The sequence below is a fragment of the Pseudopipra pipra genome, chromosome 1, assembly GCF_036250125.1.
Source record: "Pseudopipra pipra isolate bDixPip1 chromosome 1, bDixPip1.hap1, whole genome shotgun sequence".
NCBI classification, from domain to species: domain Eukaryota; kingdom Metazoa; phylum Chordata; class Aves; order Passeriformes; family Pipridae; genus Pseudopipra; species Pseudopipra pipra.
Window position 1 is genome coordinate 47,453,627 of NC_087549.1, and position 24,747 is coordinate 47,478,373.

The window sequence follows — 24,747 nt, forward strand, 5'->3', positions numbered from 1 at the left end:
GGGATGCTTCTCAGGGACCTGAGACCACCCTATCCCTTCAGCACCTACAGCAGTTACTTAAATGGAGAAAGAACAGTCTAGTAAGAAGATGCTAGCAGCCAACTTCTAACATCTTGGAGCAGCTGGAGAAACGAGAGCACAGAGCTGCCCAACTTTTTTGGCAGTGTCAAATTTGCTCAATTGGCCACACGTGGGCGGAGGGCCCTGCCCCTAAGCTGCAGATCCAACTCTATCCCTGCTGTCAAAGCCACAAGAATGTACCTTGGAAGGCAAGAGGCTGTTGTACAAATAAATATTGCAGAGATGCCCTGGAAAAAAACCTAATGAGAGAAAGGTGTAGCAGGATGATACTGCATCCACTCCTTCTTATGTACAAATCATTATGCTTCCCATCATCAGTTACTTTAAATGCTGGGTGGTGCTGTTGAATTAAATTTATGTCTGGTCTTTCACATACATTTCAACAGAATTATTTAGAAAGAGAAAGAGGAACAAAAGTACTGTTGTGTGTGCAAAACACTGAGGTTTAGCATGACTGCAATGCTCACGACAGACCTTATTTGCAGCATCTCTTGCCTGCTGAATCAGCTCTCTTATGCGATTTATGTTCTCAGAGATGTTGCCTATTGGCATCAGCTGTTGGTTGATACTCCTGATCTTGCTGAAAAGGTCTGGAAGTTGGTTTGTCAAATTTTTCACTGCAGTGAAAGAAAAAAATAATAGATGCCAAACAGGAAGAGGAAAGAAGATGCAAAAATGTGGTATCACTACACAATTACCAGAAATGCAGTGGGCAGAGTGATGACAGAACTCTTTTCACTAGTCCTACAATATTAGGAAGTTCTCACTAAACTAGCAGTTTATACAGAGGTTATTGTACTCCTGAAATTTGTGGCCAAAGGTATTTGCAGAAGCAGTCAGAATCAGCACTTTCAAAAATGTCTTAGATAAAGGTCCAGAAAAAAATATTAAGTAGAACAGCAATGTGGTCTCTAACATTATTATCCAGTGACTGTGGATGCTATGGGAGCATGAGGATAAAGGACAGCAGACAGGGGTCAGGCTTACATGCATTTCCTGAGTAGCATCTCCTGCTGCCACTGTCAGAGAGTGTATACTGGGGCAAGCACACTGCTGGCCTGACTGAATAGGGCATGTCTTATATTCTTGTGTCAAGGTTGCTAGTCAGCACAATTTAGTAGTGAGCCTTACAGTATCTGGGCATGTTTATTTCAGCAGAAAATACTATGAGAATTTCCATTATAACAAGAAACAATTTTTCGCTTCCTGTGACTACAAAAAAACAAAACAAAAAAACTCACCCTGAAAGTATCTGCAGACTGTAACTCTATGATGAAGAAGGCAAATAAAATGAAATACAGACCTATCATTTTTCTAAGTATTATTTCTAAGCCAGTCTTGTATCTTCAGGGATGACTTATAACTCTGTAATAATAACCAGGACTAGTGCTTGTATTTATCTTATTTAAAATGTTTTCCTCTCACTTGACTTTATCAGATAAATCTGCTGAAAAGATGTAAAACAAACTTGTTTGGGATTGTGATTGTCCCTTTTTTTTGTATTCAGCACAGGCTCTATGTAATCCATTTCACTTAATTTCAGCTAACAGACATCTAGCCTAAGCTAATTGTCTAGATCCCTTCTCTACCCAGTACAGTAGAAAATCACATAATTACAGGGTGGCTGAGGTTGGAAGGGACCTCTGGAGGTCATCTTGTCCAACCCCTGTGTTCAAGCAGGGTCACCTAGAGCCAGTTGCCCAGAATCGTGTCTAGACAGCTTTTGAATATTCCCAAGGATGGAGACTACACAACCTCTCTGGGCAACCTGTGCCAGTGCTCAGTCACCCTCACAGAAAAACAAGTGTTTTATGATGTTCAGACGGAACCTCCTGTGTTTAAACCTTTTACCCCAAGAGCACATTGCTGGATCATCTTCAACTTGGTGCCCACGAAGACCCCCAGGTCCTTTTCTACAAAGCTTCTTTCCAGCTTGCCCACCTGTTCAACATATACTGCTGCAGGGGTTTAATTCTCCTCAGGCGCAGAACTTCTCCTTGTTAAATTTCATGAGGTTCCTGTCAGTCTATTTCCACAGCCTGTTGAGGTTTGTCTGGATGGCAGCATGACCCTCTGGTGTATCAGCCACTCCTTCCAGTTTTGTGTCATGAGCAAACTTGCTGAGGGTACATTCTGCCCTCTCATCCAGATCATGAATGAAAATGTTAAACAGGATCAGACCCAGTACTGAACCCTGGGTTACCCTGCCAGTCACTGACCTCCAAGTCTTTAAAGACCAGTCATGGCACCAACTTTTAACACACACCACAGGATGGCTTGAGTCATTCTCTGCTCTGCCTATCCCTTTCTACTGGCAATAAAGGAAGCTCAGAATACTAGCTTAGTCTGTGTGCCCAAATTTTAAATGTCTAAACCTTCCACTGCAAAGCTGACCATGTTCACCAAACAGTGATTTGGCAGATCCCACATAGCACTTGCAATACCTGAATTGTTTGCCTCCATCAGTGCTTTACTGAAGCCAGCACTCTGTGTGCTTCCATAGGTACTCTTAATTTTTTCCACATCTGCTTGAATTGGGAGCAGTTCATCCCATACATTAGTTGTGACCTCCTCAGCACTTTTTACCATGTTCTTTGCACTGGTAATGAAGCTGTCAATGTCATCTGAAACACACAGAAGTGCATGTGCAGGTTCTTATAGGAACAGATGAAAGAGGAAGAGCAGAAGCGGTCGCTAAGTAACTGACCTCTGTTTATCCCATTGAGATTATTTTGAACAGTGACAAGATCAATCTGCAGGGTATTCTTCTTTCCATCAGCAACATCAAGTCTTTGCTTTATGTCTTCAAGGTTTGGACCAAGAGCTGCAAAACAGTAATGCCCCATGTGAATTTTAAACAAAACTACCACCTTTCTGTTGGACAAGTGATGTTGCAGGACCAGCCTGCACTCTTACAAAGCTTGTGTTGCCACTGAGCATTGACTGCACTGCAAAGAAAGAACAAGACACAGGATTTGCTGGGCAAGAGTACTGCAAATGTATATAGCATAGCAGAAGCAAGACATCTACTTTCCCACCTTTTACCATTGGAATTAACCATCACAAGATGTCCCACTGTAGTAGAACTAGGTTTTATTTTTGGTTAAACAAGTGACGCAAAGCTTTGCTGAAGTCTGAAAATTTATGCTTCCATGGAAGCTTCTCATGCTGTGCCAACATTATTACTAACACTTTCTTTCTTAGTACCTTGCAATGTCCTTTTAGTCTCCTGTGCTTGATTCAAGAGTGTACTGCTCTCAGTTTTTAACCTTGCAGCTTTTCCTGATAGGTCTTCTCTCTTCACAGTCTGATAACAGAAGCATGGTACTGTAAGATTGCTTCATATTAAAAGTTAAAGAGTAAAAGAGGTAGCCCAATCCAATTAAAAAAGCCCAGACTATACAAGGGCAAAGATCTAATGTGAAGAACACTACCTTTAGAAACAATTATCAAGATTCTTCTAAGGATAATACAACCTCGGTCTTTAACAAACTTCAGGTAGATTTTGGGGCATTAGGAAGAAATTACTAGCATACAGCTGTTAGATGTTAAGCCTCTGCTGAAGAGCTTGTGGGCATTAGTAGTGCAAAGTAAAAGGGAATACCTGAAATCACCTTCAGTGATTACCAGGCTTGCCTTATAAGATCTCCTTCTTTTGCACTGAAAGCAACAGTCAGTATTCATATGAACAGTCTCACCAGAAAGGCAGTGAGAAAGGCCTGTTTAGTGGTGAGCCAAGGCTAATTCCTGAACACGCAGAATAGCAACTCATGTGATGGTCACAGACAAATAAAGCATTGACAAGACACACAGGTCTTTGATTTCGGTGCCTCTCTGACAGTTAAAGAAAACAAAAATCTAGTTGTAACAAGTTTACCATGATTTGGCCACTTACAGGTACTTACCAATAAAGCTGAGTCAGCTGCTTTCCCAGCTTGGTTGGCTGCTTCCTCTGCTGCCTTGATGGCATTAATAATATTGTCATAAGCAGTAGAAGCTTCCACAGCACAGCCTACCAACTCATCCTTCCTGGCACTGTTCTTTATTCTGTGGGAAAAAGGGTAAAAAATGCAGCCTTCTGCAAAGGCTGTGGACTTTGAGAAGTATTCTGAACAGATCTGAACTCAGTCTTTTCTAAGTAATGAAAATACAGAAAATGTTTTTCTGTTAGATCTGTAACTTCATTCTGCAAAAATAGCAAACTCGGAAGCAGAACAATACACAAAGATTCTTCAGAAGACAGGATGAATTCTGGCACGTGGAAAAGCACAACTGTGGGCCTCCAAAGCAGCCTTTAAATGATTAAGATGGAGAAAATTTACCAAAGCACATGGCCAATACAGCACCTTGATCACAGCCTTTCAAATACACTTCAGTTAAGAGGAATTCATAGAACTGCAGATTCCAGATCATCTCTGGCTGCTTCAGCATCCTAATGAAGCACAAAGATGGAGCAACTACAAGACCTTTTGTGTTTTCCCCAAAAACCAGCACAGCAGCTCTGGAATCAGAAACCATAGACAAAATCTCTTCTATCCACTCCCCGTGAACTGTACAATTGTCCCGTATTAGATGCCTTGTATCTGTGAGAACAGTGTCGTCTTAATTGAAAAAAATAACACTGAAAACTAACAAAAAAAACTGTGGGGGGGTTTAACTAAGAATTTTCCAGCTGAGTTAGGTATTTTGGAATTTAACTTTTTGAGGCTTTCTAATTGGTGTAATGACAAATGCAAATAACTTGCACAGGAAAAAATAAATCAAGATTTCATTTTTTTTTTCATTTTGTTCTGATGTACCACAGAAGGCCTCCAAAAACTCCCATAATTCCAACACAAAGTACAAAAAATGGAGAAACACTTGATTCCTATCAAGTTTATAATATTTTTGCCTTTCTAGAAGATTCCTTGGAAGGATGAGAAAACTATAGGAAGTCTTTTCCTTAGTAATGCTAGGCAGGTGTGTCTGAAGACTGCCAAGATAGCATTTCTTCCAATTATTTGCCTCAATTCACTGATATCATAAAAGCATCCCTGAGTACAAGTACTGGAAATAACTCTACAAAAAAATATGCTAAACATCTTCCTACTCTGTACATGAGGACTTTCTCTTGTTAGTAAGATGTTAATGAAGTGTTAGTGCAGTAGTAAAAAAGAGTATTATGGGAGTTTGCACCTCCGGGGGAAAAAAAATCAGTGAAAATACAGGAAGAGCTGTCTTGTGGAGAAAAAAGAAAACTTCCATACGTTATGAAGAAGCAGAAAGAGATCAACTTAATTTCTCTCTAACTTTGCAAACAGTTATTAAAGCAAGTGAAGTTACAGACAGACCACTACAACCATGGATGCTCTGTACAAAAATTACTCAATTATAGGAATGGCAACATACTCTTCTAGTTGTTTTGCCAAGTCTTGCAAAGATTTGGCATGTTCCTCGGCCCTCACTACCAATGGTTCTTTGCTTGCTGATGAGATATTTGTCAGTTTTTCATTCATATCCTTCCTTGCTCCATCCAGCTGAGCAGCCAGGCTTTCATATTCCTATGGATTTATAAAGATAAAATTTTATTTTATTTTATTCGTACATGCTTGATTTTGTACTTGTCTACTTTAGTGTTTCATATACTTTGCATCTGAGGAGAGCAAGGGGAAAAACATTATGTTCCAGCTTACTCTGCAGGTTATTGGAAACAACTGCTAGTCATTACATTATGCTTCCAGACCCATTACATAAAAACTGAGTCAGAGCAAAGACCCTTCTAGCCCACTATGTCTCTGACTGTGGCTGAAAACAATTGCCCAGAAAGAAATACAAGAATATCACAACTGCTTATGGTATTTCTCACAGACCCTCTCCCAGATTCTGACATCTGCAGTTCAGTATCTTCCTCAGACAGATCACAACCCTCAACGAGCTTCCCTTACAGACACCTGTGCAGGCAGACTCCTTTTGAATCCAGGATGGGCCGTGAGATCCTTTGTTGTGAGGCTCAAACAAGCCCCATCTCCCAGCTATGCTACCCATTACAGTGACAGCAGCATATTGGGGTTTTTAACCTTGTGTTAAGAAGGTAAACTATACCTCTTTGCTCTTTTGCAATAATCCAAGTACACTGTTAGCTTGCGTCAGGGAAGATCGGGCAGAGCTCAGAACATTCAAGATACCATTCTGTTGTACCTTTGTCTCCTCAATCCGTTTCTGAGGAAAAAAGAAAAGTTGAAAAACATGTGATTGAGTTAAAAATAAGGGGCAGGAAAAACCATATCTACTCAATCTAGCTGGCAGTAGGATTTACTGAAGGTACTGTTGCTGTGTTAATCAAATGCCTCTAATGTTTAGGAAATAATGCCATCCTATTAGAAGGGAAAACTCAGGAGTCTGCACTAGTACAGCATAAAGCTGGACAGCAGACTGCAGTAGTTTAGTTACTAATAGTCAAAGTAAAAGGAGTATGGGTCAGCTGAGATAAACTGTTGCGACAGACCATCTAAGTGTCTGATATCTCAAACCTGCAAACTTCAAACCTGGAAACTTTAAAAACAGCTCCCTGGTGACTACCTTGATCTTCTACGTTCTTTGAAAAGCATGAATAAAATGATTACACTATCCCTTCATCTGGGGATCTTACCAAAAAGGAGGTGTGAAATCTCCCCGCCTTATCTTCTTGAAAGCTTTGAGGGGATTGAAGCCCCTTGGTCTCGGGCAGCCCTGTGACAACCCACAGTGTAGCTCTAGGATAATGGCACACCACAAACACAGCCAGACAAGTGGTGCTGCAGGTAAGGATGCATAACTCTCTTCAGCTGGGCTTCTATCATTGTAACGTGTCAAATCTCTCTACCACAGAAGTGTATCAGGAGATGTAAAACCTGTACCTACGCATCCATCTTTTAACACAACTGTGCACACTTATGGAACATGCATAATGTCTAGTCCATGAACACAAAGGTTCAATTAAATATTGAATGAAGGAATTCTTTTGTTCAAGCAGTGTCAGAAAACTGTATGGACATGAGTGTGCTAAAACAGTGATATATTTCAGCAAAATCACAATTAAAAGAATGGGTGCTGCAGCACACATTTCTTGTACTATTTTAACCAGCTCTAAAAATCAAACATTGCTCAGGAAGGACAGGTGTTTCTTGTCACATTTCTGATGAGACCTCAGAAGCAGTTCTGTAGAACATTAATCCCAAATAATTTAACAGTATTGCACACATATCTGCTCCCATCTTTCACGGCTGCTAAAGCCAAATACTTTAAAGCACTTACTAAAAAAGTACATCAGCATCATGAATTTGATCTAGAATAGGAAACAAAAACACTAGTGGCAGCTGAAGTGCTAGGAAGAGACTCTTCTTCCCTGCTCTTATCTGTTATGTCTTGGTCACACTGTCCTGGTCACACAAAGAGGCCACAAGTGGGACTAGACTATGTTTACATCTATCCATGCACACATCAAATGATGGAAAGAGACCCTGGAGAAAGCCTACAGAATTAGTGCTGCTTGGCTTTGTAAGGTCAAAAGCAGCAATCAAAAGCTTCTTATCTCCTGAGTTCTAACTTTCTTCTCCAGAAGCCCAACATTACCTTAATATCTTCCAACAGAACTCCATTGTCTCTGTTTAAGTTTTCTGCCTGCTTGATTTGCCCTGTTGCATCATTCAGAGCTTCACGAAGGTCAGCGATTTTGGATTCGTATTCATTCAGTGAATCTCTCACAGCTTTAAAAAGCCCATGATTTTCTTGGTGGTACTTTTGTAGTTCATCCTTAATACGTGTCAGTACTGCAGTATTGGGACCAAAAAGAAAAGTTTTTTCAGAGAAGAAGAGAGGTAGAACAAAGTTCATTCAAAAGGGTTTGACATTTAGGATTAGAAAGCTTGTGCTTGTGTGTACTGAGCATCCTTTGCAGTGCTAATCTCAGTGTTACTATAGCAGAGACAGTATTCAGCATCTCACTGGATCAAATCTGCTCACTAGTTTGCTGCTGCAGACACAGAGCACAAATAAACATTTTCTAAATTACCTAAGGGTGAGGCTGCAAATACTAAATAATTTTCTTTTTTTTTTTAATATGGAACTAACACAATTTCATCAACAGTTTCAACTGCAATGTAGACATCTACAACTGCAGTAGTCATCAATGTCTCCCCTTTAATCAATGGAGAGATATGGGCCCATGTAATCTGAAAGAGAGTAGGAACACAAAAGAGATCAAATTAATCTCCTAAGAGTGCTATTTCACTGTCTACAAAATAGGATACAGTAGAATTTCTCAGAGGTAGGTATCAAAGTTCAAAGTTGGGGGAAATTAACTATGACTCTTAATCTTTTACATTCCTCAGCTATGTCCCTGGTTAGGAGATATGCCTGTGACATTGCTGTTCTTGCTGTCTTTCATGTCTGGAATGAAGTTTCTGAATGTCCCAGTCAAACGTGTAGAGAACACAAAAGAGAGTACAACTAGTGCAACTAGAGCTTCTGACCTTCCTAATCCTTGTATGATCTGACCCTCAAACTACTCTAGCAGCTTCTGAAAATCTGTTGTTAAATTAAACCCGTAATTTCTCTAAAATAGCTGTACATACCACAGCCTATGTATTACAATACGCAGAAGTGCTGCATAGGTGTATTATAATGGCTACATCTTTATTTTACTGAGATTGATCTAATTACAAAACAAGTATCTACTGGGTTTCTTCCCCAACTCAACTCAGTTTCTTCCAAAACAAACTAAAAATGCCTTTAAATCCCCTCCAAAACTACCACTTTCCTGTTGACTAACAACTACTACAGATCCCAGGGATTCACTCCAAAAGGCCTCTCCCTGCACTCCATCCCAAACAATCAATAATGCTTCAGTTTTAAGACTGATCTTTCTGGAGAGTAAGAAGCTGAGAGAACAAGCACTTACACCGCTGAGCTTCTGTTCGCTCCTTCTCTGCCTCGGCTTGAAGTTGGCCAAAGTTACGGTTTCGCATCTCCCTCATCATACGTTGAGCTTCTGCCAGTTCTTCAGAGGCATCTCCCAAGGGCAAGCTGTTACCTTCTGCATTTGTACCAGCTATTTGTTCCAGGAGCACTGAAAAAAAGCATTGTAAAAGTCAAAGAAAGAATGAGCTCAGGCCTATTCAAAAGACACAAAAGACAGTGCCAATTTCTTTTCTGAAATAGACAGGCCTATTCCTGAACTCCTTAATGAAGCTGATCCCTTTTGCATTAATTCTATTAAGATGAAAAGTATCCCATGTCACACAACCAGAGCTAGTAAGATGTCATTGAGCTTGAAATTTGTCCCAAATGACCAATTTCACACCAATAATTTTAAGCTTCTAACTTTAAAGAGCCTATGATGGCAATCTAGAGTAAAGTTAGACTTAAGTCAGGATAGTCAATTTGTTGTTCTAAATGTCCATGTGGTGAAGCTTCTCTGTCCCTTTTCACTCCACAGGGAAGGCAGGCTCCTAAACTAACATTATATATTAGATTTCCAATAGGAAGAGTGAATTCCAGAGCTATGACTAAATTCTGACTTCTGAAGTTGTTTTCTAACAAAACCTCTCCTGCTTAATTAAGAATGTTGTAAATAAATTGAAAAGATTTCATAAAACAAAATCATGTTATGGAGTTAGAAACTATTTTTTACCTTGTATATTGTTGACAACTATTTGTATTCGTGAAACCAAATCCTTTCCTTTCTGATGAGTTTGGCCAAAATTATTAAATAATCTCTCAGCTGCTTTGTAGTTCATTTCAGCCTAGCAAGGAAAAAAAATAATAGATTTAAAATATCTGGATACAGCATGCCAATATATACTCAGGAGATGTGTATTTTTAAATTGATTTGGTAAGTCACCTTTTCCTGAAGAGCATTTACATCACTATTTAGTTTAGTGAATTCTGTCTCCAACTCATCTACCTTTGAACCTTGATTATGGACAACAGAACGGTAGTTGTTCAATAAGACCTGAAAAGAAAGGAAAAAATAAGCCAATAAATCACCCATACACAGGAGTCAAAAAGCAAAACATTCATGTGCTTAGACCTTTATCCAATGTAAATAAAAGCAGCATTACTGACACGAAAACTCACCAATTGCTTCCCAAAAACTGTTTTTTATTATTTGTGAGTATAGCAACAGCTATTCCAACTAAAAAACATGTTTTCAAAATTAATTTCAGTAATGGCAACTGGAATATTGTTTTTTTTCAGTAATGCAGAGATATGAAGTGCTTGAAAAAGACAAAGTCAGAGGGAAACCTCAGAAAAATAACTTTCAAGGGGAGCAGGCCTAAGAAAAAGCAGAGATACAAATTCTATTTCAGAGCATGACATAGAAACCACAGATATCTTCTAACAAGTGAAGCCCAGTGCTGCCAGCATTTGGTATTTGAAATCAAATGCTGATGTACGTCCCCTTGCAAACTGACAAAACCTAAGCTTCTGGGTTCATTTCTTATCCGCTTAATCTGAAATCCACTTTTCTGTTTCTGTGTGCCTACCTTTAAGTCCTTGATGCGTGTTTCCAGATGTCTCATCTGCTCCAGCGTGTGGGTACTTGCATCGACATTTTGCAGCTGAGACTTAATGAGCTGAAGCTCGTCACCTATTGTGCTCAAATCCTTCAGCAGTGTAATCACACAGCTATCGCAAGCTGGAGGGAGCACGAGCAATGGAAATCAATATATATCGTTGATATTTGACACAGAGAACATTTCACTGAGCACATTAATAAGTGAGATGCAATGGAAATGCTTTGAAGGTTGTCATCTGGTAATGCCTGAAGAACAAAGGCAACAACAAAGCCCGCAGTATAAAGGAAAGTGACCAAAGCCAGAAATAAGAAGGAGATCCCATTTACATCTGAATAGCTGACTGCCTCTTTAATCATTTTTCCAAGTGTTTGGTTGAATGTTTGCTTTTAAAATGTTTATTATGGGATACCTCCAGTCCTTTTTAAACTCTGTAGCCCTTAAAAGGGCTATATGCATCTGAAACCCGCTGAAAGTAATCCAACTGAAGTTCTATTTTATTACTTACAGTCACAATCTTCATTGGGATCCACATCTTTTGGTTCATTATTGAAACATTCTGAAATGACAGGATTGTCATTAGTAACCAAAGTTTTCTTATGGAAATACTATTTCATTTTTGCCCTCACTTTTCATGGTTGGCAGCCATTAAAACACAGTGCTGCCCTTCCATAAATCTACGCTCACTGTCAATGATCTGAAATGCCCAGAAGGTTTGAACATGCCAAAATATTTCGCTCCCACTTATGCCTTGCTGTAAGCAATGCCTTTTCCATCCCTCAAAGGAAACTTAGTGTAATCCCCTAATATATGCCACTTGGTTAGCAGCAGAAGGCCCTCTCATATCAAGTGTGCCGAATGTATTCCTAGAATTTGCCTAGAATAACACCAGGGGCATTGGAGCCAAGACAGAGTTCAAGAAGCTTTTGGACATCAGTATGTATTTGCTCTCTGCAGGTCCAGGAGCTGGACATCAATGATCTTTGTGGGTTCCTTCTAACTCAGGATATTATATTATTCTGTGACTATATGTTAAAGCATTTTACCCTGGACGTAAGTTCAAGCCCCTTTATCTACCTTAGTATCCATGTTCAAACCACAGATTCTGATTCCCCAAAGAATGTCTTACCCACAAGGAACTAAGAAATATTTATGGATTTCCTTCATACCTGTCACAGATTGCAAGATTTAGGTATTAATTAAGCTTGAGAGAAATCCACAGTGTATGCACTGATGGAGGCATTTTATATAAACCAAGGCATGGAGCTTGGACCACAGATAGAAGTGGTATATAACAAACATTGCTGTCAGACTTTTCAACAAGCCAGCACAAGTAACTGCATCTCCACAGTGCTCTTTCGTTTTGTTCATTTGCTTTATGAACCCTGTTACAAGAAGCTTAACAATCCCCAAGTGCACATGGAATTGTAACATCCTGGGATCCTAACTTCTAGGAGGAAGGAGAGGAACTGGCTCCTACAAATCATTTTACATAGATAACAGGAATCTTCCCCGTCTTGATGCCCAAGTCCCTTTTACAGGCTTGGTCTTACTGCCAAAATATCATCTCCTCTTGAAAATGAAAACAGCTGTGCATGTTGGTCAAAGCTTAAACTTGATGCTCTTGGAGGTCTTTTCCAACCCTAATCATTCTATGTCTTTTACTCTGCAGGAAAAGGATGCACCTGATATAGGCTGCTGCTGTCAACAGTCAACAACAGCTTGCAACTGCGAGAGGGTACAGTGATAAAACTGGACCTGAACTTTAACAGCAGCATGAGACAGCCTGGAACAAACTGCCTAGATGTGCCATTTCCTTTGGCACTTGCACATTAAATCATCAGGAAGTTAAATGGGATTGGTAGTGATTGTTGCTGCCAAAAGCAGACAAGTCACAAAGAATATATTTGTGAGAGAATGAAGGAAATTATTTTGAAATTCAAATACCCATGCAATTCTGCTGTTGTGTAATTCAGCTAACACCAGACACATTTCAGCTGTTGCTGTGAAGTACCAATTAAATAAAACTATTATTACAGCTTGTGCACAAACAGCATCAGCCAAGAAATGGTGAAGTGTTGGCCAAGCGCCGAACATCACGCAAAAGAAATCTTCTAGAACATGCTGTGCCGATGATCACAGAGGGTTTTATTCCTAATGCAGAGAAAGAGATGGCTGATCAGAATGTATAGTTGGAGGAAAACAAACTGGCTCATTGAATTTTGCCCTACAGATTAGTTTGTGCCAACAAACTCTTGCTTCAAAAAGAAAGGAATGATAAAACATCAAACACTGGTTGGATCTGTTCCATACAAGGTATAAATAAAATAGAGATGTATTACCTCAATGATGAAATGTGAAATGAGAACAAGCTATTGAAAAATTGCACCAGCTGCCAACAGCAGTTCACATCACCTGCTGGTTTTCTAATTTCTGTGGTCAAAGAAAGATAATGTGATCCTTGCAGTTACTAGACTGCAGTGTGAAAAGCAATGCAGAGCAATGAAGAGCATATTTGAAAGAGAAATATTTGGAGTTAATAGTTGGAAACTTCACTAACATATGAGGAGGAAAATCTGTCTACAGGGAAAGAAAAGTTAAATTTTCTTGGAGAATGAAAATATGGGAGAATCAAGGGCATTTCAGGAGCAGCAGCTTATGTGTTTCTGAATAGAAAGGAGTATCCCAAGGGACTGAGGTGAATTGAGGTAAAGACAGTCTGAAGAATGTAGGATCAGGCCCTCTACTTCAAAGTTATAATAGATAAAGCAAACATATGCCCATGGTATTATATAAGAGCTTACTAGTAGTGTAAGTACCTGTGTGACTGATTATGGGAAAATCACAGATGTCTTAGCTAGCAGAGCAGTGCATAGCTGGATTTATAAAAGAGCCTCCTGAGGTCAGTTTCTAGCTTCCACTGTAAATGCAGTTAGCTTGAATACCTAAGAAGGCAGTGCCTGATGCAGACTCCAAAGACGTCACTAATCTGTGCCAAATACATTTTAACAAGGCATATTGAGAATGCTCAGTTTCATAAGTCCATCAACACAGACTGGCATGATATAATTTAACCATGTCAACAGAGGAACTATGATGCATTAAAAAACATAACCATGAAACAAAAAAAAATTGGTAGTATTTATGAAGGGAAATACAGGATAAAATGGCTTACAAGGGTAAACTTGATGACTCAGGACAGCCCATCTATTACTATTGTTGTTATCTATTATGTTGTTATGTTGTAGGAAATCTTACATTTTGTAAAATATTATCTACATTTCTTTTAAGTCTAGATCTTTCCTTCAGTTCAGCTTATCCAAGTACCTTCCTTTTTTGCTTCCTAAAAAGAAAACAACACTCTCTCCCATGTTTACAGGCCCTCACGTACCTCCGGTCAGGTGGTCACAGCTAGCCAGCTGTCCATTATCATTACAGTTACATTTCTGACAGTAGCCTCCATATTTTTGTGGATTTCCAAAATATCCTGGAGCACAGCTAGATAAAGAGATACATGTAATTTGGATTAAATATTTGAAGCTACTTCTGTGAAACATACTTTCCCTTGAGAAAAAGTCCCAGTTATTGTCCTGAAGAAACTTTCAAGAACTTTAAATTTCATGTCTTGACTTAAACAGAAAGGATATATTTTTGGTTTACAGTATCCTCTGTACTATGCTAAAAATATCTTTGTAAGTGCTGCAGAATTTTTTTCTAAAAATAACAGCACTCCCACAATGCTCTTATAGGAATAATTCACTTTATCTGAAAAAATACAGTGCACACAGATACACATATACACAAGGAATTTGACAAGGCTTAACCCAGCAAACCATACCACTCTGGTCTGTGATCCCACCAGAAAACATGTAATAAGGAAGATCACAATGCAAGCACAGCTGAGATTTCAAACAGCGATGGCACTGAATGAAATCATCACCCTTCTGGCTGGGTGATACCTCCTCTTGCCACCTGTCAGCAAAGCAGTCTGTGTGCGTGATCTCTAAATATTTCACAGGTAAAATATATTGTCCAGACTGGCTAGCTAATACTCCTAGAAGTCACTCTGTTTTAAGACCTATAAGATTGGTAATGTGGGATCAAAAGGCCATGATGAGTAGCTGACGTATAGCTATATCTAGAAGAGAAAGTCTCTATAACCTGCAGATTAGATGTCTAAGATAACAGTCTTGAAGCACAAGACAGTGTCCTACTGAGGTCCTGTCTACAGATGAGACATCATGACTTATTGGCCTCAAGTTTCCAAACCACACAACACCATTTCATTACACTTAAGTTCTCCATGGATTTGAAACTCAGTGAAATTGGTTCATCTTCCTGCCTCAAACTGCCATGTTGTTCCTCCTTGGCTTTGCCAAACTGCTGCAATGTTCCAGCAAAAGAGATGGCTTCAGCCTGGTGTGTGTATGCTCCAGCTGTGGAGAATGACTTTAGATCAAGGGTATGGTGCTAAATGTTACATGTTTGCTGTGGGATAATTAAGACCACTGAAACACCATCACGTACATTGGAGGAAACAGGACGATGTTTTTAACCTGAAAAGGGATGAAGGAAGTGGAAGTTACTATTACCAGAGTGCAGGATAAGGCAAGGCATAGGACACTTAAGCAAAGAGGCTGACACTTCTCTTTTTGGTAAAAATTGTGTAGTCACTAGTCTGTGGAGAATTGCTTACATTTCTTCAAGGAAGCATTGGGTTTATTGCTGGAATTACACTAGAGCACCACTTTTTAGCAGCTCTCCATGTAAGCAGCTACTCCTTAAGCATGTGCATACTATGTCCATATATATTACCCAATACAGACACATATTACCCAATATTACCATATGTCTGTATGTATTACCCAATACAGACATACCTCTTTTTATGGTGCCTCTCAAAAACGTTAGTTTTGAGAAACAAGTCACCTACCGTTCACAACGAACTCCGGTATAACCTTCTTTGCAGAGACACTGAATTTCTTCACCATTTGCCACACAGCCAGTTGCAAATCTTTGAGAAGAAGAAAATATTATCGTTAGCACATCATCAAATAGATTTTACACTCTTGAGGTCCAGTTTAATGACTTTCAGATTAATAAGTATTTATACCACAAAAGTACTTCTCAGGTAATTTAATTGCCTCTAGATAATCTACTGTGACTAATTCTTTGAAGTTTCATATTTTTTGTGTATATTATTCCCTTAGACTAAAAAATAACCCTTTCCTGACCCTGTGGACTGACTATTAATAGTGCACTACACAAAGGAATGCCTAAAATAAACCTTAGTAGTGATGTCATAAAATAAAACAAGTCTGGGTAGCTATTTTATCTTAGTAGGCAAGAATCAATAGCCTGTGCTAGACAACATTTCCTCCTGTTTGTATAGCTTTTCTTTTCTTCCTTTTTAATGGATGACAACATTAGTGGATATTTTTACATAGCTAATATTGTTTAGGGTATTTTTAACTGAGGCTGAGTAAAGTTGTGCAGCATGTTTGGAATCTCTAGGGAATATCCGGTTAACATAATAAATATTTTTCTCTGCTCTTTCTAGCAGAATTATCTGGATTCAAATTTCACTTGGAGAGAAACCATTATTTTGTCCAATGTTCAGGAAGGAGAAGGCAGGAGATGAAGTGGGGCAGGCCATGTTTGGTATTTTCATTTTTTAATCTATGAACAGTTAGATAAAGCAAGTCTGTGTATCAAAGACAAATGTCTGCACTAAGCATTGCATATAATTTTACTAGATGGAAGACTGCAACTCCAATAATGCCAGGTGGGGTGCATTTCCTATGTGAGGAATGAGATTCACTACCCTAATGTGCAGCTATGAAACTGCATAGGTTTATGGTCTCTCTAGGTATTTCAGCCCTCTTAAAACATGTTCAGTCAGCTTCAGGCAAGAACCTGCAGAAGAGGCTGTCAAAACTAGATCTCCCAGAGAGTTCTCTGATAAATGAAAAACCTGTCTATTGTCTGATAGTGTAAATCTCTTACTTAAGCTTAGTTGGTGTTTGCTAATGCACCTGGTAACTATTATGTGGTGCCTTTGGCAATTTATAGCTTAATTTAAAAAAAAAATTTGGTTTTATTTAACACATTTCAAAACTGACCAACGATGACAATGTGCCTAAACATACTGTGCATTTAAAATGCAATTTATTGCCCAATTTTAAAAGCCTGGCAACCTCATTAGATCCAAGGAAGTTTCATTTTTTCAGCTTAGCATGTTTACACTTCAAACAGAGCTTCCACGTGAAGAGCAACCACACTCTTTCAGAGTTCTAAATACATGCTTAAGAGCTTGAATGTTTTTATATTATTTTTGCATCTTACTAATTTTTCTGAATTCATATAAAAGGCTTGTTTTACTGTTGTTACTTTTCTCCTAGCCAGAGTAATACTGTTAAACATCTTGCATTTCAGTAAACAAGAAAGATCCTGGATATGTCCAGTAAGGGAAAGGGTTTCCATCCTACATTTGTCATTATGAAGGAGTTACTCGTGGTTTTGTATGTAAGCCCACTACAACTGCCTGGGGCTCCCCAAGGCTGTGAGCAGCATGCCTCTGAAGCCCATCCAATGCCCCACTGAGCTGAGGATGTACTCATAAAGTTAAAGTTCAGGGTCTGAGTGAGACTTAGAATGCTCAGCTCATTAGAAAAGGCAAAGCTGTGAGACAGACTACCAAGTTACTGCTGGTGTAACGTGTCTCAAATGGGTCTGATGCCACACTATGTTGGGCAATATGAGAACACAGAAGAAGATTATTATCTGCCTATGGCAGCAGAGTTTGGGCTTATGGTTTGGGATTTTTCTCTCATGTTTTTTTTCTCCTCCCCTCCTTGACTTCTTACAAGCTTTTACTGTACCTGTTTGTATAGGGGCAAGGACACATCCGGCAGGAACCCTGAGTGGCATCTCCAAAATAACCATCTTTACAGTGCTCACATTTCTCCCCAGCAGAATTATACTGACAGTTCTTGAAAAGGAAACAAGCAAGACAGTTAGCAGTGCTTTACCACTCAGTATGACTTTACTATTTTTTAAAAAATACATCTAATCTACTCAGAGGATATTTTCTTTCCCCTCCACATAATCAAGGATTTATTGCCATATTGCCTTCACAACCAGGACAGAGCAGTTTCAGTCAATTTTCTAACCACAGAAAGCACAAGTTCCTCTCTATTGCGGAAAAGCAATTGATAAATAAGCAGAATTAAACATATTTTTAAGGAAATTCAATCAGGTGCATGGTTAGTTAAGGAACATTCCATTAAAACACTCTCTATGTCTTGATATTCCAATTAAAAAAACCCAATATGTTTAAATTTCGCATCTTAACACTAATTAGAAGGTAGATATAATTTAAAAGCATGCAGTGAATTGAGTCCAAGTACATTCTTTAAAAAAATCCCATTAAATTAATACAAAAATTGTTTCTCTTAATAGATTCGGATCAGAACTGAGTTTCACATAGTTTCTCCAGTGCATGTGTTACTTGGTATCTGGGGTAACTGGAATAAACAATGAAATAATAAAATAATGAAATAATGAAAAGCAAAGACTAGGAATACAATTGAAACTGATGCAATTGAGTTACTTTTTCCATGATAAAATTGTTGCAAATTACATTTTGTTTTAGAAAAATTCTTAATTCTGGTGCTGTCTAATTGTCACACATTTATATTTTATGGGGACAGAATGAGCAAGTCGCTTTTGCATTACCTAAACTGATGCTAATTTAAAATAGAAGTTGTTCAAATACATAGGCGGCATAAAAATACATAAGCAGCCATAAAAATTCCAAGTGACCAACACTCAAGAGGCATTCACACTCCCAAGTCCTACAGTTGTTTGTCTTCAGTGCACAACAGACTGATCCAATGTCCCACAGAGCTGAGGGTGTACTAAACAAAGTGAAAGATGGAAAAAAATAAAGGGGGAAATTGGCTGGAAGAGGTTACTGAGCAAATTACGCTTCCATTTCAGGGACCTTGATAGCTCAGGGCTATGTTTTAAGACTCTACTACCATGACTAGCAGTAGAGGACCATTTTTCCCTATGAATGAGAAATAGTTCTGCCTCTCCCATCTCCTCTTACACTCCATTCTCCTCCACATTTCTTCATACCCAGACTCCCTTAACGACATCAACAGCCCTTCCCTCAAACTCTGCAGGTAGTAACCCCTAATTTGTTTTCATTTTGGTTAAAGACCTAAATCTGTGGCTCAATTATGAAAGGTTCTGGGAATGAACAGTAAAAGCTCCAGTTAAAATATGAGACATTTAACATGAAATTAAACAACAAGTAACACAAAGACACTATGTTTGCAAAAGGAATAATTTTAAAGTGTGGCCTCTATAAAAGTTGGTGCATATATTCCTGCAAAAACCTAATGGAAAATTCAGATTGTTTCTGAATAATTACTGTCAATTTTTATAATCCTGAAAAATAAATTTAACTGCAAAAAGAGTAAAAGAGACATATTTAAAAATATATGTGTTGGTTTCAACTTGGAGCAACTTCCTCCCATTCCCTGAAGTTTATCTCCTGGCTTTTTGTTTTGCTCACTCTGCCTACAGAAACTGAAGCAATTCTGTAATTGCAAAGAAAATGTAAGCTATTTCACACATAAGGCACTCTAAATGTGCCATGCTGCTCCTCTAGTTAAATGGCATATAAGGGCTGGAGGTCCCAAGGCACAGCGGAATAAAGCCAGACCAGCAGCTTCCTCATGGGTCCTCCTTCAAGTTTCACAGGGTCAGAGACAGTCCTGGAGTCACAGCATCTCCAAACCATCAAGTATTGCAAATCCTGAAAGGAAAATTCCCAACTGACTGTGTATGCACCCATATGGTATAAGGAAGTCAGAGTAGAGTGTGTCAGGGCCACAACAGAAACGCTGAGGTTATATGAAACACATGGGGTTACATGACATGAAGCAACATGTCACAGGATGAGCAAGTCTCAGCACCATGGTGCTGCTGAGGGAACATGCCTTCCAGGAGGAAGGGCAGGGACCACAAGGATCACAAAGCCTGATTAATGGCAGAGAGCTGGCTTTTCCCTACACATGAGAACCAGCCTTTCAGTCTTCTCCACCTCCTCCCGCCCTCCATTCTCCCCTGCTTTCAGCAATGCAGCAGCACACTCCTCTCCTTCCACTGGTATGCAGCAGTGGGATAGTTATTGCCTGAGCTAGGGCACTGCTGCCACAGGGGAAGGAGCCAGCCTTGTCTTATCCTCCCTCACAAAGCCTTCTCTGGAGGCTGACACTCAAAGGACACTGATATATGTAGGTACTGGGGCCTGGGGCTCCAGGTGAGGAGCAGGAAGCCAAGAGAACAAGCTTTGCTCTTAGGATGTGGAACTTGGTGGCTTCTCAATGGGAAGCTCCTTTTCTTCTCTGCCCCACATCAGGTCTTTGTCCCATGGCTCCTCTACAGAGACACAAACTTGCTCACGGTTAGGCGGAGGCTCATAATGGAAATACAGGCCCTCAGGGCTTTCATTTTTCACTGCGTTATTCTGGATGACTTTGCTTGCCCTAAATCTTGTCCTTGGGCCAAGGGTTGATTTAGCTTTATCTGAAAGTTAATCCAGCTGTGAGAAAGAGGGGATGAAGAGAAATCTAAGTCACATACTTCATGAGGTGAAAGTAAAATTTGCCTTTATAATTCTAATCTGAAGTGAAACTTCCTCATCTTTCTTGCTCTGCTGCAGCACTTTCCTGTCACAGCCTGCCCTGCCCCTCCAAAGCAGGAGCCTGTAAGTCATCCCTCAGAATGTGCTGAATTGGTTTATGGTTCCCATCAAAGCAACATGGTTGGTTCAGATGAAGTCGGGGGAAATGACATAACGCACAAGAATGCGCCGCAGGCAAGATGGATGCAGTGCAAACAAGGAAGAAGTAACAGAAAAGACAGCCTGTGAAAGATGTTGGCACGGTTTTTGTTTACACAGTAAATGAAAAATTACTGAAAAGTTTTAAAGTGGGAATTTTTCAGAACAAAGTATTCAAAGAAGCATCATAGATATAAACTGGAGAAGCAAAGTCAGCCAAATGTCACAATTTCATTGCTACAAGGGCTGATCCACTCCCATGAGGCTGCTTTGGGTTTAATACAGTGTGCCAGGGAGCAAAATCTGCCCCATTACACCTTCTGTAACAGCTAAAAATTTCTATTTAATCTAGCTTTTATTATCTCATCTTAGTTCAATATTTTTTAATCCATCTAGCTATAGACTGAAGTTTGTGGAGATACACTGAAGCTGATTAAACAAGAGATTCTGCAAAGACTGTACAAAAGTCCTGTTTGTCGGCATTGGCAAATCTTAGTATATTTGTATAACACTAAGGACTGCATACGCCAGGATAAGACCCATGTTTATTAAAAATAACTGCAAAAGCTTCCAAAAGTACTAATTTGATGACTTTTCGTACCAGGACCTAACAAAAATAATAGGGGAAAGAAGAAAAAAACTGAAAACAAGGACACAAATTACTCCAATCACCCACAGTTATGTCAAATATACATTTAAGTGTATGCATCTTAGGCTCATTAACAGTACAAAATTTAGAGAATGAGGCATGCAAGGATTATTTTTAGTTGCTTGGAATTTAACAATACTGCATAGTCCATACTGCAGTAAGATAAATGAGTTTTTCTCCTTTTTCTTCCCATTAATTTCTTGAATTTTCGTAGTTACTCACAATACATTTTCCAGTACCATCTTGACATCTATTTGAATTTCCATTGCAGTTGCAGGGCACACAGCGTCCAGCAAATAATCCTTTATTCTCACGATAAAATCCAAGGCCACATTCCTAGACAGTAAGCAGAGAGAAAAAAATTAGTGAGTGTCGGTGGAAAGAACATGTTATGGGAAGTGTATTTTGGAAATGTTTGTCATTTCCAAGGAGGAGTAAAGGAATACATTTCTTTGCAAGCTCCTTTATTCTAATGCAGCAAATAGCAATGAATGGAGATGAAGAAGTTTCAGCTGAACCCCTGCTCTTTACACATTTTGGTAGTGATGATTTAATAATTTTCACTAACCACTCAGTAAAACACGTTTCCTGTGGCTACGTACAAAGGTGTTGAATATGATTATTAAACCACAGAAAAACATTTGACTATGAGAATACTGTATTGTGAATCTTAGGAAGAACATATGGAAATGTCACATATTAACTAGTGGTTATATGAAATCTCAATGTATAATTTCACTACGATCTATTCCTTGGAAATAATTCTAGATATCTTTTACATACATTCATCATGACTTCCACAGTAAGTCTATCAAGAACTACACAAAGCCATGCCTAGACACAGCTAGGTGATGTAACAAAATATACAGTGATCTAATTTCTAAGTACAGGCTTGCCCTGGAGACCAGGGAAGCATGAAAAGAATGTTTAGCTATTGAGAGCACAGGAGCAGAAGCACAGCCTGTCAGATTACAGTTGGATTTAAGCAGAGAGCTGAACCAGAGGGACATTATGAATGAAGCAAGAGACATCAGGTTTATTAGCCTACACCAGGAAGGTAGTAACTCATATGTTAAAACTAGGTTCTTGCTTGCCAAGGACAGGGAAAGCATAAGGAGTTCCTCCTGTGAGCATGAAGCCCTCCTGTGCACAGACCCATTCAAAAATTCACACCCACCTTCTCTGCTCACATACTCCTGGCACAACAACCACACCAAACATGACTGGACATAAGTCTATCCCTTCCATTCCCTAGCTCCTTTTCACTAGGAAATATGCTAGTGCGGTGCAAGGAAGATCAGAGCCTGCATGGAAGTGGGGAGAAAGCTGTGCTCCCCACGAAGCCAGCACCTCCCAGGTTCCCGCCTCCGGGAATGTACTTCTGTGCTGTACCTATACTCACCCCTACCTCACAGTTAGGGGTTGGCCCCAACAACATGCAGAAAACAAGTGACAGTTGAACTTTAAAGCCATAAATCTTTTCTCACAATAATTGCACACCAAGACTGATGGGACTAATCTGAAGAGCAAAGGGTTTGTGGGATGGTGTCACAAATCATGTTCCAGTGGTTCAAGGTGTAAGTATTTATGCAGAGGCAGGATTACCCTGAAAAGAATTTATCAATAGATAGAACTGCCAGAGGAAAAAAAGCCTCTCAGAAAGCAGATCCCAAAAGGAATAATGAGTTAATGCTGTTTAAGCAACTGTTGCTAGTGGCACCTTTGCCTTCTCTACATATAGGATAAATGAAAAAAAAAAAAGTATACAGAATACTAATACCATCAAAACCTTCAAATACTGACTTCAGTGTGAGCAAGGACTAAATTAAGAATAGACATTTGAAGTTTTTCAGATACATTTTTAAAAGGGTGAACATGTTCCCTGAACAACAGGGAGCCAATATACACAGCTTCTGAAGAAACCAGGGCCTGAAATACATTAAACAGCATGACTAAGTAAAATATAGGCCCTAATACATATGAATTTTATTTACTTACAGTCTTTTTTTTGGAGAGCAAAATGAATCGTACCTTTTAAAAACATATCCAGATGCATTTGGAAAAATATCTGTGCAGCCTTTTGTTTTTCTATTTATGCTGTGTTTAAAAGGACACATTTGGAGTACACAGGCACTTTGTTTTTGAAGCAGCATTTGTGATTTCCACACAAATGATAAATTGATTCCATGTGAAGATAAAGCTCTCGCTGGGCACCTTCAAGTGCTTACGTATTTAGGATCATTGTTTTCAAATAACAGCAATTTAAAAGAAATTCTTGCGCACACTTTTGTTGGCAAAGTACTTTGAGACATAAGATTAGCCTTCTCATTACATTTATATTAGGTAATGCATAAGTTGTTACCAAATTAGTTAATTTAAAAACAAAGTGAAAGAAGGAAGCAAGTGAAAATGAGCAAATTACCTGTCTTGGGTAAAAATCCGTTTGAACTTGTTGCTGCTGACTCCTCTCCAGAAGGTGGGGATAGGAGAGCCTCTGTTGCATATCTTGTGTTAAACAATGCCCCAGGGACACTAACGTGACAACCAGCCATCCTACATTTCTTGGCCTCTGTGCTTGGGCCATCATTTTACTTTGGCCCCACAGCGGACATACGTTGCTATCCCTTCGGTGCTCACCCGTTTCTTCTCTTATACGCTCCCTTCTTCTCTAGCTTCTGACTCAGATTAATGAGGCTCTGTGCTGTGATGGGCCCCACCTTCAAACTTTATACGTGAGTCAAGTCGTACAGCACACATTACTGTTCCTGAGGTTAACGAGTAACCCTGCAGTTCCTGTAGCTCAATATATACCTAAGTCAGGGTGGGGCAGGCATCACCTCCTCCTCACCTACGGCAGCCAGACAGAGCTGGGTGATCAGAGCAGTAAATCACTGCCTGAGTAATGCTGCATAAACATACGGGGCTTACCAACCGCCCAGGTGAGTGTCTTGGTCACTTCCTTTGGCTTTGTATTTCCACCAGGCTACATTAAAAAAAACCCAAACGCTTGGTTTATCAAGGCAGTATGTTGAAAGCAATGCGATGGCACTAGTAAGTTCGGTCAATGCTCATCAATTTGTGTGTGGTACAGAACACCAAATGTATGAAAAAATAAAAAATATTTCCAAAATGGTATTTGAGAGATGATGAATAGCTGCCCTGAGCAGTGGATGCACAAATGAAATGTAAGCCAGACATACATATCTTTGTTCAGTCTCTCTGCAGCTGCTTCAGTCTAGATATTATTTGTTCATTCTCACTTCAAAAAACTTTTGCAAAGTTAGTACAGCAACTGTTGCTTTATAGTAACCACCAACCATTTTCTGAGAGTAATTTCTCATATTTTGTGCACTTTGCATACTGCTTATCTCTCCAGTACTTTATTCTGCTGCATTGAGTGCTTACACATGGCAACAGTCAAGCTCTAAGCTAAGCAAAAAGACAACCAAAAGAATTACAGCTACAGGAACAGTATCAAGGACAGGATTTACAGCTGTGGTTAGGATTTCACTAGTCTTCAGGTAACAGTATTACTTTGCAATGTTTACATTATCTTTCAAAAAGTATCTCCAAATTTTTTTTTTTTGTAAATATGTTAATTTCAGATTTCAAATATTTTCCGAGAA

General features: G+C 39.2%; 1 protein-coding gene across 2 annotated transcripts in view; it reads right to left on the reverse strand.

Moving 5' to 3' along the window:
* Positions 1 to 24,747, reverse strand: part of LAMA3 (laminin subunit alpha 3) — a 114,287-nt gene that overhangs the window by 15,113 nt on the left and 74,427 nt on the right. For both annotated transcript variants that reach the window (XM_064655077.1, XM_064655067.1), the window contains exons 42-58: positions 21,344 to 21,457; positions 17,498 to 17,607; positions 15,550 to 15,630; positions 14,008 to 14,114; positions 11,125 to 11,175; positions 10,587 to 10,738; positions 9,941 to 10,051; positions 9,731 to 9,842; positions 8,999 to 9,166; positions 7,672 to 7,868; positions 6,163 to 6,279; positions 5,470 to 5,621; positions 3,987 to 4,128; positions 3,289 to 3,388; positions 2,789 to 2,905; positions 2,526 to 2,705; positions 556 to 698 (exon numbers count right to left, since the gene is read on the reverse strand). In XM_064655077.1, coding sequence (XP_064511147.1) covers positions 556 to 698; positions 2,526 to 2,705; positions 2,789 to 2,905; positions 3,289 to 3,388; positions 3,987 to 4,128; positions 5,470 to 5,621; positions 6,163 to 6,279; positions 7,672 to 7,868; positions 8,999 to 9,166; positions 9,731 to 9,842; positions 9,941 to 10,051; positions 10,587 to 10,738; positions 11,125 to 11,175; positions 14,008 to 14,114; positions 15,550 to 15,630; positions 17,498 to 17,607; positions 21,344 to 21,457 — 2,154 coding nt within the window. The remainder of the gene's footprint in view (positions 1 to 555; positions 699 to 2,525; positions 2,706 to 2,788; positions 2,906 to 3,288; positions 3,389 to 3,986; positions 4,129 to 5,469; positions 5,622 to 6,162; positions 6,280 to 7,671; positions 7,869 to 8,998; positions 9,167 to 9,730; positions 9,843 to 9,940; positions 10,052 to 10,586; positions 10,739 to 11,124; positions 11,176 to 14,007; positions 14,115 to 15,549; positions 15,631 to 17,497; positions 17,608 to 21,343; positions 21,458 to 24,747) is intronic.